The 15,902-nt window shown below is 41.8% G+C and overlaps 1 protein-coding gene across 1 annotated transcript; it reads right to left on the bottom strand.

The window, feature by feature from the left end:
- Positions 1 to 5,512: 5,512 nt before the first annotated feature.
- Positions 5,513 to 15,902, bottom strand: LOC124034406 (RING finger protein 10-like). Its single transcript, XM_046347576.1, has 17 exons — positions 15,332 to 15,902; positions 10,778 to 10,962; positions 10,296 to 10,501; positions 10,116 to 10,206; positions 9,849 to 10,033; positions 9,591 to 9,727; positions 9,173 to 9,327; positions 8,911 to 9,039; positions 8,563 to 8,812; positions 8,312 to 8,445; positions 8,085 to 8,202; positions 7,887 to 7,988; positions 7,650 to 7,787; positions 7,408 to 7,499; positions 7,169 to 7,226; positions 6,833 to 6,976; positions 5,513 to 6,743 (listed from the first exon to the last, which is right to left on the bottom strand). Exons 1-17 carry the CDS (start codon positions 15,495 to 15,497, stop codon positions 6,673 to 6,675), a joined length of 2,361 nt encoding a protein of 786 aa, XP_046203532.1. The 5' UTR covers positions 15,498 to 15,902; the 3' UTR covers positions 5,513 to 6,672.

The raw sequence follows: 15,902 nt of genomic DNA, 5'->3' as shown, positions 1-15,902 counted from the left end.
CTCCCACAGGAAATCCACTTAGCATTTTCCATTATGGAAACATACAGACAGAGAAATACCCTAACATACATACATTTTGAAGGATGTAAACAAAAATTGTAAATTTCACAACTTGCATAATAGATAAAACATGGAGAAGAGAAAGAAAAGAAAGAGAGTAAAGGGAAAGAGTATCCTACTGCTAGCAGGGGGATGATAAATTGAGGCAGTGGTTGTTGACAGGAAACGCTTTTGCAAAGCTGGAATGCTAAACATTCCCTGTAGATGGGTCCAGCAACACAGCAGGGACTGGAGGAAAAACCACTGGCTGGAAGAATTGCACTGCACAACCACAATTGCCCTTGCAAACAGCTCATTTGCTTTTTAAAGTACAAACACAAATTTTAAATCTGGACTAGATCTAACCAAATTCAATTGAGTAGGGACTAGCCTACCTTTCACCTAGAGACAAATGAGGTAAAAACATAGAATGAGCCCTGTTATGAGACAGATTCCAAATAAGCTCATCACAACTGGGGAAGAGAATATAGTAGATAGGTATGTGTTTGACATGGGCATTAAATGTATGCCAAACAAAAAACATGAATTTCATAGTTTAACAAACCAGTGGTTTGTGACTATTATGATTTCCCATTGTAGCCAATTCAATTGCAGAAATTCCATTATCGATTTTTGGGAAATTTGAGTTTCAAATCGCTTCATAAAAGAAATGACAGGTCTAACTCGACCTGTTACTTCTGTGAATGTTCATTATCCTCCCTCCTCATGAGGGAGATCATTTAGAAAATATACTGAACAAAAATATAAAATCAACATGGAACAATTCCTACGATTACAGTTCATGTAAAGATATGAGTCAATTGAAAATAATTAATTAGGCCCTAATCTATGGATTTCACATGACTGGGAATACAGATACGCATCTGCTGGGTACAGACACCTTTAATAAAAAGGTAGGAGCTTGGATCAGTCAGTATCTGGTGTGACCACCAATATCCTCACGCAGCACAACACATCTCCTTCGCATAGAGTTGATCATGCTGTTGATTGTGATCTGTGGAACATTGTCCAACTCTTCAATGGCTGTGCGTAGTTGCTGGATATTGGCAGGAAATGGAAAACGCTGTTGTACACGTCGATCCAAAGCATCCCAAACATGCTCAATAGGTGACGTCTGGTGAGTATACAGGCCATGGAAGAACTGCGGGGGACATTTTCAGCTTCCAGGAAGTGTACAGATCCTTGCGTTATAGGGCCGTGCATTATCATGCTGAAACATGAGTTGATGGCAGTGGATGAATGGCACGACAATGGGCATCGGGATCTCGTATCTCTGTGACGATGCCGAACTGCATTCAGGTCAAGACCCTGGTGAGGATAACGAGCATGCAGATAAGCTTCCCCGAGGTGGTTTCTGACAATTTGTGCAGAAATTCTTTGGTTGTGCAAACAAACCCACAGTTTCAACAGCTGTCCTAGTGGCTGATCTCACATCCGCAGACCATGTGTAACCACGCCAGCCCAGGACCTCCACATCCGGCGGGATCATCGTTCGAGTTGCCAAACATCAGCCTCGAAACCTTAATGACTTGGAGAAGATCTGCAAAGAGTAGTGGGACAAAATCCCTCCTGAGATGTGTGCAAACCTGGTGGCCAATTACAAGAAACGTCTGACCTCTGATTGCCAACATGGGTTTTGCCACCAAGTACTAAGTCATGTTTTGCAGAGGGGTCAAATACTTATTTCCCTCATTAAAATTCAAATCAATTTATAACATTTTTGACATGCGTTTTTCTTGATTTTTGTTGTTATTCTGTCTCTCACTGTTATTCTGTCTCTCACTCAAATTAACCTACCATTAAAATTATAGACTGATCATTTCTTTGTCAGTAGGCAAACATACAAAATCAGCAGGGGATCAAATACTTTTTTCCCTCACTGTACGTAGCCAATAGGCAGAGGGTAGCATAGCTTGTCTGATTCTCTGTAATAATGGTATGGGAATAATGCTGCATTTTATTTTGTAAAGTGGTTTCTTGCATCAAACATCACAACATTTTCAGTCATTTCCGTGTCTTTAGGACAAGTGGATAAACAGGTTAATATCAAGCCATGCATGCTTTTTTTCTCCAAAAGTCTGAAGGAATGTCGACCTACACTGAACACCACACATTGGCTGCTACTGTAGGCTAAATGATAAAACAGCTATTAACATGTTAAAATGTTATGGGATGCATTTTCTCCATTGTTTTTTTATAGGTAGGCCACTGGTAGGCATACATTATGATCAAATAACAACAGTAGCCTACATGACCACTGTTAAAACTAACATAAAGCAGGTACAGCCTCAGTTTTCACAGTAAACGCGCGGTGGAAGTTGCACAGAATTCTCACAATGTTCAAATTTGCGCTCAACAGACCTGACAAAAAAGTTAGAGGGAACATTGTCTGTGGCATTGTGTTGTGACAAAACTGCACATTTGAGTGGCCATGTATTGCCCCCAACAAGGTGCACCTGTGTAATGACCATGCTGTTTATTCAGAATCTTGATATGCCACACCTGTCAGCCAGGTGGATGGATTATCTTGGCAAAGGAGAAATACTTATATCAAATTTCAGCTCATGAAACATAGGACCAACACTTTACATGTTGCATTTATATTTTTGTTCAAGGTGTGTGTTCAAGGCACAAGGAAATGTTTCTTAGACTTACAGATGGCATAAAATGTATAAAATCAAGCACACAGCTATGCAATCTCCATAGACAAACATTGGCATCAGATTGGCGCGTACTGAAGAGCGCAGTGACTTTCAATGTGGCATCGTGATAGGATGGCACCGTTCCAACAAGTCAGTTCGTCAAATATCTGCCCTGCTAGAGCTGCCTCGAGAACACTACCTGCCCGAATGCATAATGCCAACTGTAAGGTTTGGTGGAGGAGGAATAATGGTTCGGGCTAGGCCCCTTCGTTCCAGTGAAGGGAAATCTTAATGCTACAGCATACAATGACATTGTAGACATGTAGGTGTCCACATACTTTTGGTCATGTAGTTTAAAAAAGTGGCTACTTTTATTTTTTGCAACCTGCTAGTGTCAGTGTGTGGTGCATGCACACCATTATGTCCTCTATCATATTGGTAAGTGTAGACACTTTTAGACTTTAGTCACTGTTCTTAAGAGGAACTAAGGATCTATTTGACAGTGTGGTCTGGATACACATATTGTACTCACTACTAGTCATTACTCATTATGTGACACCATTGGCATATCTTCATACAGACCCAAAATACCACTAATTTACCATGCCTGCTTTAAAAAAGAAATTATACCAGCTTTTTCATATATATATATATCTAAATAGGGTAGTGGGTAAAAAAAACATGGTATATTAAAGCCACATGAAGACCTAGTCACAGACCCTGTAACCAAAATACAGGTACCAGGTCTGTGAATGGTTCCCTAATTTTTTGTAGGAAAATTAACACTTCTATGTTTAATACCTTCCTAATTTGAAATGCAAACAGACCACGTGGTTAAATTCCCAATCTGGCCCTCATATCATCATGGCCACCTAAACACACCCAGCTTCCAATTGGCTCATTAATCCCCCTGTAACTATTCCCCAGGTTGTTGCTGTAAATGAGAACGTGTTCAGTCAATTTATCTGGTAAAATAAATGAAAACACCCTCCCACCTCTCCTGATTGGCCAGTTACCCACTGATATGTATACCAACGGTATGGCTGCAAGAAAGTGGTACATAAGGGTCTGTTTGAAAGTTTAAAAAAAATATATATTACAGGAAATATAGCACATCTTCTGTCTAAAATGGTTATGAGTAACACTAGCATACCCATGTAATACAACGGCATCTGGAATGGTTCAAATGAAACCTAATTTCCTGTACTGTGCCTTGGCATTGTGTGGGTAACATTGTCATGTCAATGACAGTCTGGTTTAGCAGAGGAAAAATACTTACCAAACTGTTGTGTGAACAAAAACTAAGCAACACCTATTTAAATACACTTGAAAAAAAAACACACTTTGACCTATGAGAAGTTGCTTGTGTGAGACTAGTAGTGTGGGGGTGTAGAAAATAGGGGTTCGATTATTTTCGTATTAACTCATTCTGTCAGATCGATGATAGTTCATTGCCCAGGAAAGTGATAACAATGTGTTTTGATATTTAATTCGGCGGTCAGTCTCGTCTTGGCCCTACACGTTCTCTAACGTTGTTCGTTAGTTGTTTAGCTAACGTTAGCGCAACAGCTACGCACCATCGCAAGAGCACAAAGAAAATGTAGGCTAACAAACTTTTAGCCTAGAGTTTTGAAACGGTCTGATGTAACACTTGCTACATGCGATCCTGAATCGATTCTTTAAAATGCATTTCATGTAATTTTGCGAAAAGTTAGCTAACGAGTAGTGAGTCATATCTATGTCGGAGATTAGCTAGTATAATGTTTCAGTTGCTGATTTTGCAAAACAGACAAACTACATAAACATTACAATATTATCCAGCACGTGTGAAACCATGAAGATCAGAGAAGAAAAAGTATAAACTAGCAAGTGATACGTAGCGTGGCATAATTTGCTATTATATTGATGTCGTTAGCTATCTGACAATTAGCTCAATGTAGCTAACGTTAGCTGCTAGCTTACTTACCAATAACAATTTAGCCATGCGTATCCCTGTGTCGTTTTTATGCGAATCGATTCGTTAAAACAATCGTCAGATGAGTCTACAGCTACAAAACATGGCTGGTGTTAACTATTATCCCGTCGCAGCTTTTAGTCCTTAGCTAGCTAACCTTAATACAGAAAGCGAAATTAACTTACTTCACTGAGAAATCCATCCACCTGTCGTGTTTATCCGTACCTTTCACCAGGGACCTAATAATTTTCTTCAACCAAACTGCGGTGTGGGAAAGGGTAACGTTATATCAGTCCGGCAGAGGCTAACCTGTTGCGAACACACTAGTAGCCAGGTTGCTCGTAGACAAGAAGTCTTTTGACATTGTGCTGGGAGACTCCCAGCACCAAATGTCAAGACAATTATTGGTTGAATCGCAGCTATTCTGAGACATGAGCTTTCAATAGATACACATGAAACTGGCTAAACAAGTTGAGTTGATAGCCATCTCTAACTAGTTGACTTACTTCTCTCTCCTCACACCCTTGCCACCTGGCTCACTCCAACTTGGTAGTAGAGGTGAGGGATTTGTTTTGATACTGTAGTTGGCTGGCTGCATGCCTGCTAGCTACAAGTTGGTAGGTACAGTATGGTGTCCCACCATGTGGACAGTTTTCATTACTACTCTGACATGGTCTGCGACAGGTGAGATGTAAATGCATCTCCTTCGATATATGGGTAGGTTCTGAATAGGGACATTCTTTCAACTCCGGATACATTTTTCAAAAATTAACCCATTCTTCCTAGTTACCTAGTACAATGACGCACCAATACCATCTCATTGTTGCTGCAATACCAAAGATATCCAGACAATTAGTTTGCTTGAGCATAACCCTTTATTCATTCCAATGTCAGGCCAGTTAATGTAAGCCTATTTAATGTTTACTTATGTTTGCCCCCAAATAATCAAAAGGTAAATAAAATAACCTTCAAACAAAACTTACATAGTGTCTTTAAATCCCACCGAGCAAGCAATCAAAAGTATGCAAATCTCTAGCTTCACACAACTATATTTGCAATACTGAATTGAAACCAGGGGGTAAAAAGACAATGTTACAAATTGGACCGCACACTAGTTCTTCAAAGTAAAATGAGGAAAAGGACAGCAAAATGGCTGTGGTAAAATGGAAAAACTGAAGAAGAAAATTTATATGCATGGTCTAATAAATCAAACAAGGTCTACAATGCATTTCTCAGCCACACACACACAACAGGTTTTCAAGCCTCTAATACAAATGACACTGTATTCCTTGCATTCCCTCCAGACTGTTAAGAGAATCAGACTCATGCATAGAGGTTCTGCTATGTTCAGGCCATCTCAGCATGAAGCTCAAATATAACAACTTTCACTGGAAGGGATTTAGTTGGTTTAGTATAAAAATAAAGTGGCACACTAATTATACTCCCAGCCAATGTTTCAGCAAAGCTGGTTACTATACCCATTAAAATGTTTGGAAACAGTGTGCACCCATTTTTTTAGTTTACGCTCAGTCTGCACCTCTAAAAGTGTTTATTAGTTAGTGAAGTAGACATTTGTTTGAAGACCAAATTCATGGCTGACAGTGTTCGGACTCAGGATTGAAAATCTGAAGGGTTCATTGGCTGACTGCTACCCCAAATATAAAATGCATCCCTTAAACTTATTCCATTTTAATCAACCTTAAGTAGATCCTACTATGGTAAACTGATCCGTCTAACCCCAAAGTATGTCTGACAAAATCTTTGTTGTGGAACAAATCTTTGCACGCTTTATTATGTAGAATGCAAAATAAAACAATTTCATGGTGTTCCAGTGAAGAAATAGTGAGTGGGACTGTAGTGGAGGTATTACTTCCTTTGGCTACATACTAAAAAAAAATTCTCCATTGCTTATAATTCTAAAATAGAGCTGCATGGAAAAATGACAAGAGTGATAGCAGGAGATGGATCAAATAAAAAGTGTGAGGGTAAAGGGAGAAGTCTCAACTTCAGTGTAGTCTACTTTGTGTGAACCATGGAGGTGCTGAATAGAAGCTTCTGTTTCTTCTTCTTTTTCCCTCTCTTTTCCTCTGAAAGAGAGTGAGGAATGAGATGAGTATGCAGTCTAATGCCATAAATAAGTAATCACTCACAAGCAAAGACACAGTGAAAGACTGACCAGGGATGACCAACGGCTGGGTTGGAGCAGTTGGACCTTGGTGCTGCAGGAGTGCCTCCTCGAAGGCCTGGCTGAAAGAGTTCTGGAAGCTGGGAACTGGGACCCGGTTACTCTCTCCATCACTCTCTCCATCACTATCTGCCACTGGAGGAGCCAGCAGCATGTATGAGGGAGCAGCACAGAAAAAGAGGAGTCAAACATGGTCCAACACTGCCCATTATTGACACTTCGCTGTCCAATATAGGTTTCAGCTGATAATACTTGTCTGGCCGACTGATTTGAGCAAGCACTAACAGACACAGGAGAAATGGAAGGCTTTAGATGTGTAGTTGTCACCTTTCTTTGAGGTGGTCCATGGCCCAGCATCTACCCTGGCTTTCCCATCTCTCAGCATCTTTTCAGGGGAGAATAAGGGATGATGAGAGAAAATGTCAGAAAGTTATACAAATGGTCTATTACTGCTATTCATTGTCAATATCCAAAGGCCGTGATACATCCTGACATCCAAGGTAATCAGTCCGTAATGAAAATAATACATTTAGGAGCGAGTAAATGAATGAGTTAGGCCAACAGACCTGAGCGAACGACATGCAGTTAGAGTCATCCTCCACACTGCCCACGCTAGGCACAGGGCTGTGTCCACTCAGACTGGGGAACATCAGCCCATCTGCAACAACAGGGAAATTGTGTTTTCAGTTCACAAGGCTCACACATCCAAGGCACTGTTTGTAATGCTCTATATTTTGTCCAAAATATGAATTCCATGTCACAAAATCTCAAGTCGCTAAGACGGGACAGTTGAAAGAGCTGGTCTCACCAGAGACAGGGCTGCTGCTGAGGAATGAGGGAGGGGCTAACAGAAATTCAGGGTACACAGGTGGACTGCCATTGTGAAGTGGTGATCCAAATGCTGGGAACTGCTGAAAATTCTCCAGCCCAATATGCACCTCTGGATCTGAGAGAGAAGACCGTAAATTTAAGATACCCCATCTGACCACAGGTTTTTAGTTACACATTTTACATTGAGAAACAACCTAAAGTAAAACGTACTCACATTTCCCCTGCATCTTGTTCTCCTCCATCTCAATACGCCTCTCCCTACGCTTCTCATCCCTTGCTTTCTTCTGTCTAAGACGCTTTCTTTTCTCCAAGTCATCTGAGTCACATAAGAGTAACGGAGAAAGAAGACTTGGATATGAGGAGTAGTACTGTAACAACCCATGAATAGACTGTGTGTGTTAGGATATCTAACCTGCAAAGCTGTCCAGGGTCTCTTTGGACAGGGTGGGGGGGTGCAGGGCCAGCTCACAGATGCTGAACTCACAGGTGAGTGGCAGGTGAGCCAGGTAGCGGTGTCGACGGCGAATCTCCTTTAGCCAAGAGAATGAAAACAATGAAATGAGCCAGAAGAAGAAAAGGTCTTGGTGTATTTCCTGAATAAACATAATTAAGTAGTATGTTCCAGATCTAATCACTTACCTCTGTGATAGTCTGCCCCTCAATCTCCACCACAGTGGCAGTGATGGTGTGAGGGCTGGCCTCCAGGCTGCCGTACTCGCGCAGTAGACAGCGCACGTTCACTGGGTGCAAAAACATCTGCTGGCAGTCCTCCGCTGAAGGGAGAACGAAAGGAGTAAGTACAGAGACTGGACTTTTGATGACAATATAGATGACAAGGTAGGCATTGAGTGGAGAGACTGATGAAGACATTTTGCTAAAGGGTATCCTACCTTGGTAGAAGTAATAGGAGGGGCCATGCTCTGAGGTTTGGGGGCGCATCGTTTCAGCCTGGCTGGGAGGGTTCTCCTCAGCAGGCTGGGGCTCTGGAGCTGCATCCCCAGAGGCCTCAGTGGACTCCTCCAGCACTCTTTCCAGGAGCCCTTCCAGGAGCACTGGTTCCTCACCAGGCGCATCCTCTGGGTCCTCCTCTGGAACCTCTGCTACCTCATCATCAAATGCAGAGGAGTATTGCAGCACCGGCTGTAGAGAGTAAAACACAGATAATCTCTCAGACCCAATAACACAGGTGAATTTGGAGAGTAATGTTACATAAAGAAGTTTCAAATGGCAACACTTACCTTGGTACTGCTGAAGATTGTCACTACTTCCTCCTCAGGGGAGGGGAGGTCTGCCAGAGTGAGACTTGACAGCTCTAAGTTGTCCTTAGTACATGCCTTCTGGTGCTTCAGCAGAGCCTCCTCTCGCTCCTGGACCACAGCAGAGGAAAGACGGGGTTAGTTCATGCTACCTAGGCCTATATGACATGAACCAAGTTTGGGTAACAATGCAGCAGACACTACCTGTGTTTTAAATGACAAGCTATCCGTTTGTCAGTGTTACCTGGAGATTGCACAGGGCGCTCTGGATGAAGCAGACTATGGCATCCTCCTCCAGGGTGAGCTGAGCCTGCAAAACAAACTTCTCCTCAGCCACCAGGCCCAGTAACTGCTCTTGAGAGGCAAGCAGCAGCTTGGAGTACGGGCTCAGGTGCACATCTACAACACAGGGGTACAACAACTCACATATAGCATACCACAGACACAGTTATATGGTAAACATTGTCATCATCCAACCTTGCCTTCTTTGCACTAACACCTGGCTTTTCTTACTAGCACGGACTTTGCTGATGGCTACCTTCATGTGGAAAAATGGACTCACTATGACTGATGTGGTTGTCTCACCTAACTACCTTAAGATGGATGCACTAACTATAAGTCACTGGATATTCAGACCATCTGCTAAAATTAAAATCTCTCACCTCCAAAGCAAATAGGCTCCTCCACCTTCACCCACTGGGAGGTGGGCATGGCCACCAGAGCCCCCTTCTCCCTTCGCATTAGGCGCATGGTGATGAGGTCACCAACTGTATACTGCCTGGTCTCCATCGCAACCACACTGCAATGAGATACGAGGGAATAGAGCATTTTACTAACCATTTTCAACTACAATATTTTATTTCCCTAAGGTAGCAATACAGAATTTTCTAATAAGGCTGTTTATCATCACTCTCTCTAACCTTTTGAGGTCATCAGAGTGTACAGACTCATAACAGATGGGGCACTTGGACCAGCTCTTGTCACTGAGAGACAGGTAGTGCAGCATGCATGGCCAGCAGAAGATGTGGCCACAGCGGGTGATATGGGCCGCTACAGGGGGGTAGAGGCAGATGGGGCAGGAGGGAACCTCATGACTGTAGATGCGCTGGAGGGAAATAATATTTACATTAAAAGTCTAATTAGATGTGGCGATTTCAAGCCAAAGAGGTCTGGTGTATGGAACTTACCACTTGCTGCACACAGTCCCAGTTCACAAGAGTGTCTGGGTCAGTGAAGTGAGCCTTGTAGTCCTGGTCATCAGTCACCACAAACTGGCAGCTAAGGCACAAAAAAACACCAATTAGTTAATAAATAGCAACCTAACAATTCATACTGTACAAAGTAGACTGAATTGATCAGGAGCTCACTTGGCCTGGAGGAAAAGCTCCTTGTTGAAGGGCTTATGCTTGTGGCCCCACTTGTTGTGGCGGCCCCAGCAGGAGTGTTTCTCTCCTCCTAGACCACCATGGCCCCCACGAGGCTCAAACGTGAAGTTGAGCAAGTGGTTCAAACTGATCTTTTTTGGTCCAGCAAACTGAGCCGGGCTGAACTCGGCCCGGCGGCACTCTGCTACCTGGGGGAAGGGAGAAGAAAATTAGATCAACTTTTCTGATTGACAGGTAGGAATAATACAATTCCAGTTAGATGTCCTACTGTATGTAGGTTGATGCTGCCTTGTTTCTACTCATAATTCTACCATTCATTTGTCAATAAGTGCAATTATACTGATATTAATTCAATGTGGAAAGATACAAATATAGGACCTAACTAAGCGCTCTTTTTAATAGACTTTGATGTTATTCCATATCCCAAAAATGATAAATAACTGTCATGTCTTGTGAACGCTCACCTCTTCACGTCTTCCTCCACCTGTAATGCCATACTGCCGGGCTTCACCTCTCTGGGTGGGCCTCTTGTCAAAATTCTTGCTTTTCTGTGAATTGGTGCGACGAGGACCAGGGAAACTGTCACTCTTGGGAAGGGAGGGCTCTCGCTTGCGGCTGTAGCGCTTAGAGCTTCCATTATTCTTACCATCTGGGGAGAATGAAAGGGGAAAATTGCTTTTTTTGGTCCTCCAATAAATCGGTATCGAAAAATAATTGGTTGATCTCTAATACTGATAACTCGTGCTTGGGTGCCAAATGTGTAGGTGTCCCCATAATATTTGAGACCATAATCATTATTTTAGTGATCCATAGCCTCCTAAATACAATGCCCCCAATCCTGCTGATTTAAGCTGCTGAACCGTATTCATGCCGATGGACCCTAAAGTGAATTTCCCACCAGACTGCATTATTTGCATTGCTTTATCTGCCTTCCGCACAATTTCCCTGAGGCACTCTGATGTAAAGTACAAAACAAACAAATCTAAGGAAGGGGTGAAGATTATGAAGATCTTGCTGATATTATTACTGTTGAAATAGTATTTCTGATGAAATACCTACAGTGCCTTCAGAAAGTATTCATACCCCTGGACTTAAAACACATTTTGTTATGTTACAGCCTGAATTCAAAATGTATTAAATAGATGTTCGCACCCATCTACACACAATACCCCATAACGACAAATTGTAAACATTCTAAGAAATGTATGTAAATTTATTAAATGAAATACATAAATATTTAATTTGCTTAAGTATTCACACACCTGAGTCAATACATGTTAGAGTCACCTTAGGCAGCGATTACAGATGTGAGTCTTTCTGGTAAGTCTAAGAGCTTTGCACACCTGGATTGTACATTGTTTGCCCTTTATTATTTTCAATATTCTTCAAGCTTTATCAAATTGGTTGTTGTTCATTGCAAGACAAACATTTATGTCTTGCCAAAGATTTATGCAGATTTAAGTCAAAACTAACTCTGCCACTCAGGAACTTTCACTGTCTTCTTGGTAAGCAACTCCAGTGTAGATGTGGCCTCGTTTTTAAGGTTATTGTCTTGCCAAAAGGTGAATTTGTCTCCCAGTGTCTGGTGTAAAACAGACTGAACAAGTTTTTCCTCTAAGATTTAGCCCGTGCTTAGCTCCATTCTGTTTCTTTTTTTATCCTCCCCAGTCCTTAATGATTACAAGCATACCCATAACATGATCCAGCCACAGCTATGGTTGAACATATGGAGAGTGGTACTTAGTAAATGTGTTGCATTTGCCCCAAACATAACACTTTGTATTCAGGACAAAAGTTAATTGCTTTGCCAATAATTATTTTGTATTATTGGTTAGTAGCTTTACATTTTTTTGTAAAGCTACTAACCATAATTCCACTGACATTATGGGGTATTGTGTGTAGGCCAGTGACCAAACAAAATCTAAATTTAACATTCATGTTGTAACCCAAAATGTGGAAAAAGGCAAGGGGTGAAAACTTTCTGAAGGCAATGTATCTAAAAGACAACAATACTGAAAGGCCTATTGGTGAAAAGGAAACAACATCCTGACAGCCATCTCATTTTCAAAAAATCCTAGACAAAGTTAACATTGAGCAAACTGTGCAAGCTGATATTGAGAACCCACATGACTAGAACTGGGTGGGCTGCATGGACTTAAGCACAAGCCAGAGCAAGTCAACTAATAATTGCTTACATTTAAAGTGATAGATCACTCTAAAATCAAAGTTGTCAGGAGTTGTTGGACAGGTGTAGCTCCTGTTAAAAACATATGCCTCAATCCCAAATGAATGGCAAAGGGAGACTATCTACAATGCTAAAACAAGATGGCATCCTCCACTGTCTAGGGCCTTCATAACTCCCTTTCACCCAATGCATAGACACTAACTACATTAGCACCTAATGACAATAGTATCTGGTGGCCCGTTTTTTTTTTAAAGAGCCCCGAAGCTTGTTCCGAAAGTTAAAACGCGTCACTTGCGGTACGGTTATGGAAACATAAGTAACTTATCTTTCAAATCAGCAAAAAAGTTAAAATTACTACACACCTTTATAGGGTTAGGATTCCCACTCGGCCATATTTTGATGATACTTTACGGAAAACAGAGACATACCTGTGCCAATTAGCCATCTGCATGTCCGAACACCTGTGTGTAAACTGAAGATTGATCCTACAAACGTGTTGTGACAAAGAAAATACTGTTGGCTGCAACTGTTATAAAACAGTGTACATTAAGTGTATATTTCACATTTGTGAAATTATTTTGATGTGATATGAAAGTAGAGGGCTTTAGGTTTCTAGAACCTTAACGCAATTGAGAATCAATTCACATGTCGATGGAGTATTTAGCTGTTTTGGCTACAAGAACAATTCACCTCTAAACAGAACATGTAAGGTCCTTGGACTAGAAGTTGTAATGTAAGGCTACTTTAACTTTAGTCCATTATTGGGCAAGCTCACTTTTAACTCCACCAGCCTCTAGTGTTAAGTAAGCACTCAGTGTATGCATGAAACAGACCCTTTGAATAACTAGATTCTCAACTGAACAATAGTTAACCTGTGGTTAGATATCAGCATTATTTATTGAATATACAGTACCAGTCAAAAGTTTAGACACATCTACTCTTTCAAGGGTTTCTTTATTTTTTACTATTTTCTACATTGTAGAATAATAGCGAAGACATCAAAACTATGAAATAACACATATGGAATCATGTAGTAACCAAATAGTGTTAAACAAATCAAAATATATTTTAGATTTGAAATTCTAAGTAGCCACCCATTGCCTTGATGACAAATTTGCACACACTTGCCATTCTCTCAACCAGCTTCAAGAGTTGGTCACCTGGAATGCTTTTCCTACAGTCGAAGTAGCTCCCACATATGCTGAGCACTTGTTGACTACTTTTCCTTCACTCTGCGGTCCAACTCATCCCAAACCATCTCAAATTGGGTTGAGGTCAGGTGATTGTGGAGGTCAGGTCATATGACGCAGCACTCCATCACTCTCCTTCTTGGTCAAATAGACCTTACACAGCCTAGAGGTGTGTTTTGGGTCATTGTTGTGTTGAAAAACAAATGATAGGCCCACTAAGTGCAAAACCGGGTGGGATGTCATATCGCTGTAGTAGCCATGCTGGTTAAGTACCTTAAATTCTAAATAAATCACTGACCGTGTCACCAACAAAGCACCAGGATACCATCACACATCCATGCTTCACAGTGGGAACCACATATCCAGAGATAATCCGTTCACCTACTCTGCGTCTCACAAAGACACAGTGGTTGGAACAAAATAACTAAAATTTGGACTCATCAGACCAAATGACAGATTTCCACTGGTCTAATGTCCAATGCTCGTGTTTCTTGGCCCAAGCAAGTCTCTTATTATTTGTGTCCTTTAGTAGTTTCTTTGCAGAAATTCGACCATGAAGGTCTGATTCACGCATTCTCCTCTGAACAGTTCATTTTTTATTGAACCTTCATTTATGATGTTGAGATGTGTTACTTGAACTCTGAGAAGCATTTCTTTGGGCTGCAATCTGAGGTGCAGTTAATTGCCAATTACTGAGGCTGGTAACTCTAATGAACTTATCCTTTCCTTTCCTGTGGTGGTCCTCATGAGAGCCAGTTTGATGGTAGCGCTTGATGGTTTTTGCAACTGCACTTGAAGAAACTTTCAAAGTTCTTGAAATTTTCAGGATGACTTAAATAATGGACTAGTTTCTCTTTGCTTATTTGAGCTGCTCTTGCTATAATACAGACTTGGTCTTTTACCAAATAGGGCCATCTTCTGTATACCAACCCTACCATGTCACAACACAACAGATTGGCTCAAACGCATTAAGGAAAGAAATTCCACAAATTAACTTTGAACATGGCATACCTGTTAATTGAAATGCATTCCAGGTGACTACCTCAAAGCTGGTTGAGAGAATGCCAAGCACGTGCAAAGCTGTCAAAGGCAAAGGGTGGCTACAATTGAAATAGCTTTTTACAGACTTCTTTGCCAACTCGTGCTCCCAAGTGGCACAACGGTCTAAGGCACTGCATCACAGTGCTAGAGGCATCACTATAGAGCCCGGTTAAATCCCGGGCTGTATCACAACCGGTCGTGATCGGGAATCCCATAGGGCAGGCAACAATTTGCCCAGCGTCGTCCTGGTTTGGGTTTCTTTTGTTGGCAGTCATTGTAAATAAGAACTTCTTAACTGACTTGCCTAGTTAAATAAAAGTTAAATAAAAAATACTGACACCTTCAACGGGTGTTGAGCGTTCGTAAATACCGCAGTTATTCTGAACTTTTGCAGACTCCGACGAGAATGGTCTGAAATCGGATAGCCAGAGCGAACGCACCCGTTCTGTCAAGGCACGTCATCTCCCATATCAAGTAAACAAACCATGCACTACAGCTAGGCCAGCTTTAAAGTTAGCAAGCTAAGAGAACGTTGGCTGGGTAGTTAAACCAGTCAGGAAAGATTAACTAGGATTTGGTTCGGATTATTAATTAATGTTCACCTGTTTTCGGTTTAGATTCCCCGGCTGTTGGGCCTGTAGAACTCGAACGGGGCGGAACCTTGTTGCTGTTGGCATTGCTGTTTGGATTCTTCTCCATAGTTGTCTCTTTTCGGTGAGAGGTATTTAGGCCGAGCTCCAGGGAGAGAGCGTCCTTGCGCTCTAGCATTAAATGGGGCAAAGGGAGAGGAGACCGGGTTGTTGCGACTGCGGGTCAGGCCCTGATTCATTTCTGTCAAACACAGAAACTCCATCACGGCGACATATTGACAACAAAACAAACAATAGAAAAACAGAGACACAATTTGGGCGTCTCAGTAATGGAGGCGGTGTAGAAAGAGAAAACGAAGGCTCACACAGCGGGGCCAAGACCCCGTAAAGTTCTGCTTTTTAGCGTTCTGGGAAACACTTGGCCCCAACAAGGCGTCGACCGTTCTCCAAGGTCTGTCCAAACGGACACTTGTGCAGTTTTCCACCAAAAATATGATCGCATGGACGATCTCCTAATAATGGCAACAGGGAACCATAAAGACCCAGATGAGAGCGGCGTGGTTGTTCTTTTGTACGGGGAGGG

The sequence above is a fragment of the Oncorhynchus gorbuscha genome, linkage group LG04, assembly GCF_021184085.1.
Source record: "Oncorhynchus gorbuscha isolate QuinsamMale2020 ecotype Even-year linkage group LG04, OgorEven_v1.0, whole genome shotgun sequence".
Taxonomy (NCBI): domain Eukaryota; kingdom Metazoa; phylum Chordata; class Actinopteri; order Salmoniformes; family Salmonidae; genus Oncorhynchus; species Oncorhynchus gorbuscha.
This window is presented reverse-complemented; position numbering and strand designations above follow the sequence as displayed.